This window comes from Tenrec ecaudatus, chromosome 5, assembly GCF_050624435.1.
Source record: "Tenrec ecaudatus isolate mTenEca1 chromosome 5, mTenEca1.hap1, whole genome shotgun sequence".
In the NCBI taxonomy this organism is placed as follows: Eukaryota; Metazoa; Chordata; class Mammalia; order Afrosoricida; family Tenrecidae; genus Tenrec; species Tenrec ecaudatus.
In genome coordinates this window covers 173598689-173613463 of record NC_134534.1, presented here as the reverse complement: position 1 = coordinate 173613463, position 14775 = coordinate 173598689, and the positions used below count along the sequence as shown (strand labels likewise).

Below are 14775 nucleotides of genomic sequence, written 5' to 3'. Positions count from 1 at the left end.
CACACTTTGTGAATGCAAGCTGATGATCTTTTCTCTCTGGGCACCTCTTTGGGGACTTTAAGAATGTTTGACCCGTTGACAAACTGGTGTTGTTTGCAAGTCAACATTCCTATATACTTGTTGCAAAGTTTCAGTGATTTGGGAAGATGTCCATTTGAGTTTTATTAAAAATTTGGATTTAGCTCTAGAAAATAGTTTCTTTCCACGTCACTGAAAGGATCTGTTGTATTTGAAGGCACCCTAATGACATGGAGACGAGTGAATGCATTATCGAACTAACTTGTCTGCAACTTTTCCACTGATCACAGAGACGAGCTTTAGTTTGTTTGGAAAGTATGAACTGGAACCCTGATAGCAGTACTTTTTTGACTTGTATGTTACCATGTCTGTACAAGGGGGCTTCAGAAAGGTCGGGGGAAATTCCATGGTCTTTAAATTCCCCCTTTCATAAGCTTCTTGAAGCCCTTCAAATAGGTGGTGTGTATATGTATATGTGTATGTCTATGTATATGTGTATGAAGGAGTGCATCTCATAGGAGGAGGAGCCAGTGTCCCTGTGGCCAGGGAGACATAGACCTGTGAAGGGTGACGAGTATGGAAGCTCTAGTTCAAGGTCTAACTGTGTGACCCAGGCAACCCTGAGGTCAGAGAGGAAGACCCGTCACGGATGCTCAGGGGTTATCACTCAGTAGGAAGGCACACTATGTCCACATGCCTCCGAGAGCATATGTGAGGCAGAATTTCCATTACATTTATTAAAATGGTTTTAAAATGGATTCTACAATTTAACAACTCACCTTGAATTTAGATAGAAGAGGGACAAGGTTGGGGGGCCTCCTTCAGTGTCATGGTAAATACTTTCAGAGCTTAAAAATTATGTGCTTGTTAAAAACAAATGCGCACAAACAAACAAACCATCTCTTTGAGGCTAAAACATCCACATGTACTCTGAACCAACGTTTGAGACACAAAGGAGGGGCCGGCGAAGCTGGAGTACTAGAAGCGGATAACCAGGTGCTATTAGGAGGATGTAGGCCGAGTCAGGAAATGGAGCCGATTGGTTGGGTCAACTTTCAGCCAAAAGAAAATATTATTTTCCACAAATGAAGCCATTAGAAACCTGATTCGGGGAGTAACTGGGTGGCATTGCTGCTTCTCCCAGGTAAGCAGACACAGACGGTAGATGTTGGTGCTCTCGGGTGACTGGCCGGCGGCGACAGGTCTCTGAGCAGATTGTGCACAGAGGTGCAGAAAGCGCTGCCAGGCTGTGTGTGCCTCTGATGGATGGCATGTTGTCTCCTTTGGAAGAACCAGTTGCCATGGAATGGGCTCACGGTGACGCCGGGCGTGTTCAGAGTCTAACTGCACTGCGGAGGGAGAGGATTCCGCAGCCAACTTTTCAGAAGTAGATCCCAGACGTTTCTCCCTGGTGCCTCTGAGTGGGCTCGAACCCCCAGTTAATGTGTTTCTCAGCCAGGTGCACTGACTGACTGTGCTGCCAGAGGCTTAGGGGTAGCGATTAGGAAATGAGAAGGACGGGTGTCGGGGCGCTTTTGACACGAGTGTTCAGTTTACAGATTCAATTGGATAAAAAGACGACTGTTGTGCCACAGGTAAGAAATCCTGGTGGCTCAACGGGGGCTAAACAGGCGGCTGCTAACCGCAAGGTTTGCAGTTCGTACACACCACCCATCTACAGGAGAAGGACGAAGCGGCCTGCTTCTGATAGTTGCAGTCTCAGAAGCCCCGTCCTGTTCCGTGGGGTCACGAGCAGTAGGAACTGACTCTCTGGCAGCGGGTAGTGGTCCCCACAGAGCATGTGAACCCAGTGGGGTATGGGGAGCTGAACTGGGTCTTCCCTGCTTTCTCCTTATGCAGGGTCTGTAGCTTCTGGTTATCACCTCTTTTTCTCCCTCCCCACTTGGGATCAGTACCAAGCACCCGCCGCTCTGACAGTACCTTCAGTCCCCTTTGCGTTTGTTGTCACGCGGGCTTCATGGCACTCCTCTCTCCAGCCTGGCGGCTTTTGCTCCATTCTGCCTCCTCTGCAGCCATGGAGACGGTGCTGCTCTTCAAGTAACTGGTGCCTTGGGATAAATTCCAGAACTCTCTTCACCACCCTCCCTCCCTCCCTCCAGCATGAGTGCTCATTTTGCAAATATGTCTTTAAGCCCTAGTGTATTTTTTTGTTGTTAAATTTTGTAGTTCATGTCCTGCTTCCTCTGCCTCGATTACCTTTCCTTTTCTGTCCTTTACCCTGACTGGCCAACCTGTTCTTCCAGGAAGCCTCCGAGGCATCCTGGACGCTCCCTTAGCACTTACCCTCAGAGAAACTCTTGCCTTTGCTAGTGATTAACTGGTTGCCTTGGACCCTTCCCCCACTTTAAACCTTGGGGGCGGGGGGAGCCAGAAGGTCTTCCTGTTGTATTTTTTGCACAAGATGCTGGGAACTTCCAGTCACTTCTGTCACATGAAGGCATCCAAGGCTGGGATCTTTGCTAAGCAGGTGGCCGGGCACCTCCTCCTCCTTAGGAACACCTGGCAGGTTCGAACCGTGGAAGGGTCTAGTTAGCAGGCAAGCATTTACCCACCTTGACCTCATGGCTCCCCGGCTGCTGTGGCCAGGGTAAGTAAAGACAGGGAATTAGAGTGTTTCTCTGCGCACTTCCGGGGGCTCCCCCAGTAGATGTCATCATCATTGCCCCTTATGGAAGAGAGAAGGTTATTTGCCTGATATTAAGATATCAACAACCTGAATGGTGATTCCCTGTTTCCGTGACAGCACTAATTCATGCATCTCAGGAGAGGCCGGTTGCTAGGAGATTCTTCTTCTTTGAGTTAATTTACATTTTGAGCTAATGGCTGGGCCTTGCCCGTTTTTTCTGCATTTTTTCCCCTTCCTTCCCTCTTCCCTCCTTCCCTTTTTAGAAGAACTATGTCTCTTGACCATTCTTTTTTATTTAAAAACTAGATATAGATTTCTGTTGCTTGCCCCATTTGTTTATTGTAGAACACTAGGCTTTATGCATACGACAGTAAGTGTCGTCACGGCCTTTACTTCAGGCCATCGAGTACATTCTGCGGCTCAGAGCAATCCTGGAAGGGAGAGTGGGGGCGTCCCTCTTGGGGCTTCCAGGCTGTAAATCTTTTCAGAAGCAGAGAACAGACGTGTCTGCAGAGCACGGGAGCACTCAGGTGGCACTCATTTCTGTGGAAAATAACTGCAGCGTGTCCTTCGGTGGCCCGAGTCCTGCTGGCGGTCACCTGCGCCATCTCATTGTTCCAGCACTATCTCCACCCTTATCTTCTAGTCGGAGGGAATGGAGACTTGGCAAAATTGCATGATTTGCCCAAGTGGCCAAGCAGAGCAGAGGCCAGAATCTAGTTGTACCAGTTTTATGTATTTATTTATTCTTCTGAGCGTCGGCATGTTTTAAATCCTGAAATGCACGCCTCATAATCTGCCACCACTGCGCACCACACATTGCCAGCGTCCTCCATCTGATGGACACCTCTTCTGTGTTCTTTTTTTCTGCACTGAAAGGTCTCACTTCACGGATTTTTTTTTCCGTTTTAAATGGAAGCCTTTGTAGTTGTAAAACCAGCAGCCGTGTGTGAAGTACAGGACAAAGCCGTCGTGGTGTGTGCCCGTGTTCCCAGGAAAATGCCAGCTGCGCTGCCCGCTGCCCAGGGCTCTCCAGTGCCTGGAACCGCCTGCCCAGGCTGCCCCTTGCTTGTGCCGCTCCTCCGGAACTGGTCGCGCACGCACGCACGCTGGCAGGCCTTCGCTTCCCGGGCCTGGCCCTCCACCCGCTTCCTGCACGTTTCTCCAAAGGAAACCCCAGCTCCCTGCACGCCGCCTGAGTGCTCCCGTGCTCTGCAGACACGTCTGTTCACTGTCCCAGGAAGCCCGGAGCAGTCCTTTCCGGGCTGCCTACGTGACCCGGCTGTCTTCGGCTGTGACACCCATTGTAGCAATGTGTCCCTGCTGGAGCCCTGCTGGCATAAGGGTTGTGCATTCAGCTGCTAACTGCAAGGCACCATGTTTGAAACCACCACCCGCTCCGCAGGAGAAAGAGGCTGAAGAGGTCCAGCCTCGGAAACTCTGAAGGGGAGCTGTGGGTCAGCATGGACCCAGTGGCTGTGAGTTTGTGTTCTTTAGCTAGGAAACAAAAGTCTTTTCTCAGCACGGACCCACTCGAAGCCTTGCTGGCGCAGGGGAGACATGCACCCTTGTGGTTCGTTCGCTGGCTCTTGTACGCAGTCAGCACACATTTGGGGGGGGCTATAAGGACGTTGATAAGCACTGGCATAAACACCTGTGCTTAACACAGGCCTGAGTTTGGCAGGAGGGAGGGGCAGCTGTGCACTTGGGGCTGCCTCAGTGAGCCAGAGAGGCTTCCAAGACCATAGCCCTCAGCCTGAGACTTGATGCGGGAGTGGGCGCCGACCAGAGAGCCTGGCCCACACGAGGCTGCTCCTGGAGAAGGGCATGGGTGAGCTAGCGCAAACCTGTGAACACAGCAAGCGGGCACAGTGGCTTCAGTGATGCTGAAGCAAGGTCAGACCAGAAGAGCTGGCCCCGTATTCCCAGGAGAAGTGAGTAAGCGGCTAAGTCAGCGTGAACCCCGGTGCCTGAGTTCAGTGGGCAGCAGAGAGAGGACTAGGACCGCAGGACTCACAGATAGCAAGTGTTCCCAAATGACTCCGCTTGTGTCCATGCTGGCATGAAATTGAATGTGGGTGTGCGCGGGTAGTACTAACCTTGAATTTGTAGACTGCTGCTTTTCGGCACGGTCTCACCACTTTGACATTTCCTCTCCCTGCCACGTGTCGTGGCTGTGGGCCTAACCAGTGAACTACTCAAAGGGGGAGTGATGCGAGGATGAAGCAACAGGGTCCTGGGAAAGCCACAACCTGCGCTTTCACGTTCCTGTTGTCTGTCGTTGTGACTAGGATCCTTCTCTGTCTCCTTGGGTTTTTCCTAAAGTAGAGTATTAGAAGGATACAGGGTGAGGGGAGGGAGAGAGGCAGGGCAGGGGAAGGGAGGGAAGGAGGAGACAGAAGAGATGGACAGAGAAAACGGAATTGAGACTGAAAGCGGGGTAGGAAACAAGGCAATGGAGAAGCACATAGAGCAGATGAATGAGAGGGTCAGTTGTGTCTGCACAGACATGCACATCCTTAAACAGCACGACACAAGGATGGTCACGTGCAGACACATACATCAACACAACAAGGGCACGCCCACACTCAGACACATAGATACATCATGATAAGGAAATCCTCACATGCAGAAACACGCATACATTATCCCAAGGACGCCCTTGCATACGCAGACACATACATGCAATACAACACAGATAGACAGAGCCAACATGACAAGGGGACCCTTCCTCACATGCAGACACAGGAGACCATCACACATAGACACATACACTCAGTAGGACCACCCTCCCACTCAGAGAGTGAAGTAAAAAATCAGAACTAAATCTGAATGTATCAAAAGGATCGTAAGAAACACATCTCAAACCCACGAGAGCACAAAAGATGGCTTCAGAACCAACTGGACCTGCGAGAGCGGCAGTTTGCTGCCCGGCAACAGCAGCAGGGATTGCTCTGTGCAGGAGCCTGCTATAGGCTGCCGGGTTAGGACTTGCCCTAGAGCAGCGAATGGGAGTACACTAACTAGGTCAGGCTCTTGATTTTGATCTCATTGGCACTAGTGAATGGAGCTAATCACTGATGTTCAATCAGTCGGACAATAGTAACTAAAAAAAAGTAAAAGTCGGCCAATCTGATTAAAACAAATAGGCTTTATGTTGTTAAATTCTCCCTTGCCTTGCCCCGATCCCTGTCACACTTGGGATTGTGACTACCTCAAATGGAAACGGGAAGTCTGCAGGTTTGACCACATCAATTATTCATTCAAAGACAGGCGATAGATCCTGAGGCTAAACTTGGCATTCTCAGCTAACCACAACTGGGCCTCTAAAATGAAGTTGCTTTTCTACCGATAAACCCTAGAAACATTTTAGGAATCTCAAGACTCCTTTGGTCTCTGCTGCTCTCAGTCCTTGTTGACCCAAATCACCACCCGACCTTTCAGGATGGTTTATTGGGCGGTGATCAATGCAGGGCCCGACACCGCAGGGAGAGAAAGCGGCAAGTGGGAAGTTTAGGCATTGTGTGGACTGTGCACACTGTGTCTCCACTGCACTAAACTCAGGCGTCCTGGGGGCGATGTGGGAGTAGGCATTTTGCTGCTCGCTGCAAGGTCAGTGGTTCAAACCCATCAGCCGCTCCCTGGGAGAAAGATCAGACTGTCTGCTGCTTAGAGATTTACAGCCTTGGAAACCCTGTACAAGGCCACTATGAGTCGGTATTGGGTGAGGATTTATAATAAAGTCCGCCTGGTTTAGACCTTGCTGCACGTTTCTATTTTACTCTGTGCCAGTCCTTTCCCCAGCTACTCCGATCCAGGTTTCTAGACCACCTAGGACAGATAAGGAGTACTGCTTCTCTTAAGCGTATTGTGCTACCGGGACCTGTGTAACACTAGAAGGAAAAGCCGAGAAGAGCAATTGAGGATCTCTTAGGCTCGGGCTTCTGTGGAGCGGATGAAAGGAAACGGCCCTGCTTAGCACTGAAACAAGCTCCTAAACGAAGCTGGTTACTAAGCGGACTGTGATCTGCTTCCTGTGTTAAATCAAGGGATCCTGGCATACCGTGTGTTAAAGCTGAAACGTAGTCAGTAAGTTATATGACCAAATTTTTTTATCACCTGCAAGTCTGGCAGTAGAATCATAGAACTACTTTTATATTAATATTTATTTCAGCACCACCTAATAAAGAAGCAGGGGCTCAAAGCTCTGGTTCAACAGGATTAAAGATTGAGGGCAGCTCTAAGGATCCCATGACATTCTTCAACTACGTCTTCTCCATAACGTGTTAGATCTCAGAGGCTAGATCTTATCTCATATCATATTCTTAAGCAGTTAGACTGTAATAGGAATATGGAACATTGAAGTTTTGCACAGCAGTTTCAAGTCAGCGCTCCTAAAAGACAAGAAATTGTGTAAGGAAGGTTTAACAGTCCTCAATGTCCCTATGTTTAATTTAAGATAAATGTATTGCGAGTTTATGCCTTTACCATTGAGCAAGATGCTGAGGTATTATGTTTTAAAATATCCATATTAATAAGTCATCGTTTATGGGGGGTCTCTTGTCGGGCAGACCTCTTGCTTAATTGCTTTGTGCGTATAATCTTGAATCTTCACAGCACTGTTCGGAGTGAGGTTTTGTTAGCCCACTTTACAGGGAAAAACTCAGACCCAGAATGGCATCCCACTGTTCCCACCGTCACAGAGTTGCCGTCGCTTGTGGTCGGTAGGTGCTATAGAGTTGGTTCCGACTCACAGAGACCTGGTACAACCTTCTGTGCAGCAGAACCGGACACCGCTCATCCTGTGTCCTCCTCACGGTTTGTTAGGTTTGAGCCCATTTTTGCGGTCCATCTCTACCCAGGGTCTCCCCGCTTTTTTGCTGCCCCTCGACTCAACTAAGCCTGAGGACTGCTCACTTTGTGGGGCTTAGCCACCAAAAACCTCACGAACAGCCGTGGCACTTGGTCACAGAGCTGGCAGAGGTGAAGTCAAATGGGCCGTTTCCACTCTTACCATGGGTGCATCTCTGGAGAAAGAGTGATCAACCCCGGGACTCAAGGGCAATCAGCCGAATGGGGTCATAGAGCACCTTTGATAGGTTTTTAAATTCTTCTAGCTTTCTCTACTGCTGCTGCCTCACACCTTCAGCTTAGAAGGATGCTTTATTAGGCCAGAGACTTATCTGTGATCCCTTCGGAATCTTCAGTATCTGCAACACAGCATGACCGGTACACAAGGAATGCTCAATCGTTAATTGTTGATTGAATGAATGAAAATCATGGTACATTGCACTGGCAACGACACCCTCCTCCTTATTTATGCTTGTGATAGCTAATAGATTGGTAATTGTCCAATCACAATGTCATTGTGAAGGTCAATATGCGATAGACATAGCATGTGATGCAATTTGAAGCTAGCTAAATGCATGTTTTTATCTCACCGTTAATTGACCGTAGCTCCTTGAAACCAAGATTTTCTATTTATGACAGTGAAATCAGCTCATGGAGGTGATGGGCACACTAATGACACAGAAGTGGTCATTACGTAAAGTAGTGCTTTGATATCCTGGGGCCTGAGTACTGCGATACGTGGCACGGACTCGGACTCGAAGCCCATCTTGACAGTTAAGCTGAGTGGCTTGCTGGGGAGTGGGGCTGGGCCGGGGATTCCATTGCTCTGTAGAAGCTGCCCGATCGTAAGCAACACTGTTGTCTGTTTCAGAGGAGGTGGTCAGGTTTGCCATACTTTAGTTCGTAATGATATGTCAGGTGCTGCTGTCCTCTCATGGCTTGTGTCGTTAGCCTTGTTGAACCAAATTGTACGTTTGTGGAGGTTAAGACCACGGCTCCCGCCCGCGGGGTCCCTTTCAGAGGCTGGCTCCTCGCAGCAGGGTGGATGGCTTCTGCATGGTGTCGTCACTCACTGAGTGGACTCTGGGGGCTTTCCGAATGGTGGGACTGCTGTTAATTAAGGGCAGAGTTCTCTGTCTAACGCTTACCGAGTCCAGCAAAGCGACTCCTTACATTTCATAAATTTGTACTTCTTCTAGCAGATCCAGGACGTCAAGAACCTGATGGGAACAAGTAGGGAAGTGCAAAGCTCGGTGTTTTTCCAGAAGGCAGGTTTTAAGATGGGACAAGGAGGACAGCAGGATGTCTAAGACGGGCTTTGGGGAGGAGTGACGGGTGTGGATTCAGGGAGAGTTATCTTTAGAATGCTGTTTTGTTTTTAAAATAGGATATTGTGATAAGAGCTGTAAGACCTCCCAATAAAATAAAAATTAGAATAAAGAATACTCACCAGGGACCCAGGGGTGGGGGAAAGGATATGCATACTGTTAGGCACTCTGGTGGCGCAGGAGTTAAGCACGAATCCAAAAATTGGTAGTTCTGTTCCAACTGACTCCACCATAGGGCACCTGGGAATCTGCATCCCTCCAGAGGACAGCCAAGGAGCCTCCTGGGCCACGCTGCGAACACTGACGTTAGCAGAACGACCAGGGTTCCTTAGCAGTAAAGTTTGTTTCATCTGTAGTTACACTTGAAGGGTGTTTTCCGTTAATTTCTCTTAATTCTTGTCGTCAGAAGCATCCCTGAGCCGACCCGCCACCACTACCACACACTCTTGGTACACACGCGGGTGTCATTGTCCTCGACTCTGCAGCGTGGGGATTCGCTTTGTCATGGCGGCAGCAGCTGTGGGGTCGCGCTTGACCTTGGCGTGTTCTCTGCAAGAGATGCTGTAGGTGTATTTTGGTTGGCTTATGAAAATGGTGTCTTTCCCTATTTTCTGTTCTCCCCAAAGTTGGTGTCCCCTTGCCAAAACCCATCCTGGCCATTGCACACATTTCTTTTCAAGGTCTGGGATTGGTCTCTTAAACCTGAATCAAAGGAAACGTCACCTGACTGTTCTAGGCTTTGTTGAAGCGTCAGCACCCGCGTGACGCGGACCTCTGTCTCCTGCCCTTTTGCGTCTGTCAGTCATTGCTAGATGATTCTGGGCGATACCCTCTGGCTAGCCTTCACATAGAGGTTCTTTGATACCTGCTTGGTGTAGCATGTTAGTACTTGGCTTTTCCGCATGACAAAATGTCAGTCTGGGTTTGGGTTGTAGGACTATGCAAGCCAGCCCGTTTGTGAGACGATCTTCCGTGAAGTACTGGTTAGGACGACACATGAAACTCCGAGTTTCCTAAAGTGCGTGAACTTCTGCTTATGTTTCCAATGAGAACTGGCCGATGACCTCAGACTTCCCCAGCAGCACAGCCTGTCTCCAGAAGCAGAGCATCCTTTGTGTGAGCAACAGCCGCTCTGTGGCCTGTCCACCCCCACCCCCGCCCCCGTTACCTTTGAGATGTTACTGAGTCAGGATCCACGCCACTGTGAGTGCCTGTGGGGCCACGTGCAAACGTGAGGCGGGATGATGAGTGAATAGAAAGGCTGGAGAGAGCATGGCCCATCCCAGGGAGCCAGCACTGCCTGGGTTCCATCGACTGACCACCGAGCCCGGGCCCAGCATTACCGAATGACCTAGACGCCGGTTTTGCCTGGGAAATATATATATATTAAATTTTTAGCAGCTGTTAAATATTTGATTTTTATATATTGGCAAAAATGGAAAAAAAAACAAGAAAGCAAATGTGCAGATCTAGCCAAACACATCCATGGCCTCAATTCAACCCGCAGTTGACTAATTTGCGGTCATTGCCCTAAGGGATAAACTTGGTCTTTTTAGAAAATAACAGTCTTAATTAAGCAGGGTATTTATTTAGATGTTGACTTGGCCTAATGGCTGAAGCATCCTATTTTAATCACCTTTAACAAGAAAATACCTGTACTTATCTGTAGCACATAACACTGCTTAATTACATGTTACAACTCTGGTCTGCTATTTTGTCGTTTTCCTGGGCACAGGGCAGACTTTCTCAGAAGAATGGGGAGTTTTAGGCTAACAAATTCCAGCCAAGTGTCTTAATTTTTAAGAATTCATCTTTCAAATTCCTACATAGCAGTGCTTTCAACTTGAACCTAGAAGAACCTATAAAGATAGCAACTGTAGGGCTTAGATTCTATACATGTGTTAGTAGTTGAAGGTTTAAAAAAATCTTTCTTTATCCTGAATGCCCTTTGGTGACCAGGTGGTAATTTTCATATTTTCTTTTTCTTTCTGTAAAGATTTGAACATGGAATTCAATCCTTCAGACCATCCTCGGGCCAGCACAATATTCCTCAGTAAATCTCAGACGGACGGTAAGTTACATATTTATTTATGTTTCCTAAAGACAAGTCTGAAAGACTCATGTTGGTAATTATCGTTAAGTCTTGATTTCATTTTCAAGGAGAAATAAAATTTCCTGTAATGCCCTCTTTCCCACACTCCTACCTCCCAGCATATTGTTGGTAGCTCTTTGGGATTATGTTTTATTTTCTAAGGCGATGTGTTTTTAGAACCCCTTATTGAAGCAGCTACCCGCATTTTGCCTGTCAGTGGATTATTTCTGTGTACATTTTATAATAGAAGTTTCTGCCTCTGGGACACACACACACACACACACACACACACACACAAACATGTGATGTTTGCATACATTCTTAAAACATCAGATATGTTTCTGAGTGTGGACAGCATGTGAAAGAAGGCAAAACATAGTCCTAAATAAAAGCACGATTAACTGCCTCTGTGGTATTGTTTAAGAGCCAAATGAAGGAGCCCAACAGGGGAGATGCTTTCTCTTCTGCCAAACTTGTGGTGACCAGAGAGTTCTTAGAGGCCCCATAATGCTTGGGGTATGGTAGGACTTCTCCCAGGGATCCTACTCACAGAATTTATTAAGCCTTTCCATCGTGTGTGTGTGTGTATATTTTACAAGTTTCTGCACTTTGTTTTTTTATGTCTTTGGCCTACACACAATTCCTCGTGGCTTTCATGAAAGCTGTATATCTAGCTAGGTTTTCTCTGTAGTGTTAAAAATCTGTATTTCTAGCTGCTTGCTGATCATCTTTCTGTTGAAGGCCAGTGGTTCTCTGACTCGGTAGGTCCCAAATTGTACTCATTGATTCTGATGAGCTCCCTGTTTTTCCCAGCCTGCCGGGACCCTGCACCAGCAAAGGCTTTGTGTGAACCAGACCCGATGGTGCTTTGCTGCGTAAACTTTTCCAGTGACGTCCCAGTAGCCATCCAGTTAGATTTGAGACACCCTAGCGGACCCTTCATGGTCTGACCTCTGCCTTTCTGCTCAGCCTGCTCCCCTCTCTCCTCTTACCATACCTCTTTGTGTTAGCCCGGGAGTGTCTGGTGGAGCAACTGAAAGATGGAAAGGTCTGGCGCACATAGAAAGATGAGGTTTTCTACTCCCGTGCAGAGTTACGGTCTTGCACGTTCACAAGGGGGCACTTCTACCCTGTGTTCTGCAGGGTCACCACTATGGGTCACTCGATGGCAGGGGGTTTTGAGTTTTGACAGCCACCTCAGAAGAAGACCTGCGTCAGAAAGATCAGCCCTGGGAACTGTGCAGCACGGTGCCCCTGAGGCGCACAACAGGGCCACCGGGGTCAGAGTCACCTCGAAGGCTACCCCATCGCATATGTTATGTGCTAGCTGTATTGAATCCATGGCAGTCCCGCACAGGTGCCACACGAACACACACACCTTTGCATTTATTGGAATTTTCTCTTCCATTTTCCACGAAGCCATGCAATCCCCCCTCAATTTTCAAGGTGCATGTCTGCTGTCACTTCCTCCTTGAAAGTCCCCTTGACCCCTCTGGCTGAGTAAGCGGGTCTCTGTGAGCTCCTTGTGTCTGCTGCTTTCCAGTCAGAACCAGATGGAGGTATTTAAAACCGTCCCTGCCTCCTCCTAGAGCTACAGGGGAAACTCAAACCACACCAGCCTCACTTCCATTGGGTCGATTCCTACCCAAAGCCACTCTTTCTAGGGCAGGGGTCCTTAAACTGGCCCACGGGCCACATGCGGCCCGCCGAGGACATTTATCCGGCCTGCTGGATGTTTTTGCCCCATTTATTATTTTTTTTTACATCAAAATAAGATGTGTGCAGTGTGCCTAGGAATTTGTTCATAGTATTTTTTAAAACTGTAGTCCGGCCCTTCAATGGGTCTGAGGGACAGTGAACTGGCCCCTGTTTAAAAAGTTTGAGGACCCCTGCGCTAGGGTTTCTGAGGCTGTCAATCCTCCCTGCAGTGGACAGCCTCATCTTGGTTCCGCAGAGCTACTGGTCTGTTTGAACCACCAGTTGGTGGCTCATTGCTTGCTTGAGAGCACGGCTGGGGTATTCCTGGAGGGACAGGAACCTCAAATACTGGACCTCAATATCCTCGGGGAAATGTTATTGACGGATTGTGCTCATCCTTCACTCAGGTAAAACTATATCTTCACTGCATTGGTTCCATGTGCTTCTGAGAGTTCCAGCCCCCCCCCCCCCCCCTTAATTGGGGAGAAATGTTATAAACTGAGGTTGTAAACCACATGGTGCCTTTTAGATGGATTTCTTTTGAATCTTAGAATCTCTTCTCTTGGGTGATGGTCTCCTTCAGTCGTTTAGAAGGGGTGTGAGGCTGTGAGACCATTGTTGGAGGAATGACGGTTACATCAGGGCAGCTACTGCCTGGTTCCATGACCAGGTAACCCTTTCGTCTCTTCTGGTCTCCCTCCTCTGCAGACTCCGCATCCTCCCCGCTTCCTGCACTCTCTCCATAGTCTGACACCCACGCCCCATGCCACGTGCTGCACCTGTCAACTGCTGATGACAATGACGGTGCTTTAGATGGTATTGTTTTAAGCCAGAAGGCATCCCAGTGACACTGCTGGATAGACATGGGGCTTCTAACTATAGTGTCAACAGTTAAAACCCACCAGCTGCTACTGGCAAGAAAGAGAGGCTCTTCCTGTAAAGATTCACATTGAGTTGAAATTGACTTCATGGCCTTGAGTTTGGCATATGCTTTTGGTTGTAAGTCATAGTAAGTTTCTTGACTGTTTTTTAACTCCCTTTCCTCTTGGAGACCCAAGAGGTTTCATCTGAACACAAGACTCTTCTCAGCGTTAAAGTAAGAACTCCCACCCAGCAAAGTGAGTGAGTGTGTAGTGACCCCTCCAGTGGACTGAAGTTAGGGTATCTTACCCAGATCCCCAGAGCGCTTCCTTTACTAAAGTCTGTTCACACGACTAAGACATCTTCGCGGAATTCTTGGTCTAAGAGCCACTTAACAAGAACAGACCCAGGGGCTCCTCAGAGGGTCAGAGAAGAATCAATCCACTTGGCCTCCCTTTAGCTTTTTGTAATTTCACTACAGTTGCCCTAGTGGCTGTTCCTTCTCCACACCTATTTTATTTGATTTTAAGTGCCATTTTATTGTGTTTGGTGAGAGTTTAAATAGCAAATTAGGTTCCCCTTTAGCAATTTTGATACAGATTATTCTGTTCCATTGGTTAGTGTTTCCAGTGTGTCTGCCTTCTCCTTATTTCCGTTCTGTTGGTGCATTTCCAGTCTCCTCCTTGCCTTCCCTCTTTGTTCTCATTTTTGCTTTTGGGTAAATGTGGGTCATTTGAGATCAGTGATTGTTTAGGGGAGCACATTAAGCAAGGGGGATATTGCTTATTTTCTAAGCCTATCTATTTGGCTGAGAGACGAGCTGCAGAAATATCTTCAGTTCCAAGTTCAAAAGATATCCTATGACAGTAGTCCAGTAGACTTAGCCCTTTTAAAAAAATGTGGGTTTGGTTCTGTATTCTCCCCCCTCACCCCAGCCTTTCTGTGACCTTCTGTGTCTCATCAGACTATGGATAGTGGTAGCCAGGCACCATCTAGTTCATCTGGTCTCAAGTTAAAAGAGACTGTGGTTTGAGTCAGCTGTTAGTCCTAGTTTGAGTCTTTGGTGCACTTCATTCTCCTTTGCTCCACGTGAGTAGAGATCAATAGTTTTATTTTCAGTGGCCATTTATAAGCTTTTTAAAAGAAAATCCTTTTACTGGGGCCTCGTACAGCTCTTATCACAATACATACATACATCCATTGTGTCAAGCACATTTGTACTTTTCTTTTTTTTAATGTTTTATTAGGGGCTCATACAACTCTTATCACAATCCATACAT

The 14775-nt window shown here is 47.9% G+C and overlaps 1 protein-coding gene across 1 annotated transcript in view; it reads left to right on the top strand.

The window, feature by feature from the left end:
- Positions 1 to 14775, top strand: part of CCNY (cyclin Y) — a 206122-nt gene that overhangs the window by 120025 nt on the left and 71322 nt on the right. The window contains exon 2 of the mRNA XM_075550275.1: positions 10841 to 10915. Coding sequence (XP_075406390.1) covers positions 10841 to 10915 — 75 coding nt within the window. The remainder of the gene's footprint in view (positions 1 to 10840; positions 10916 to 14775) is intronic.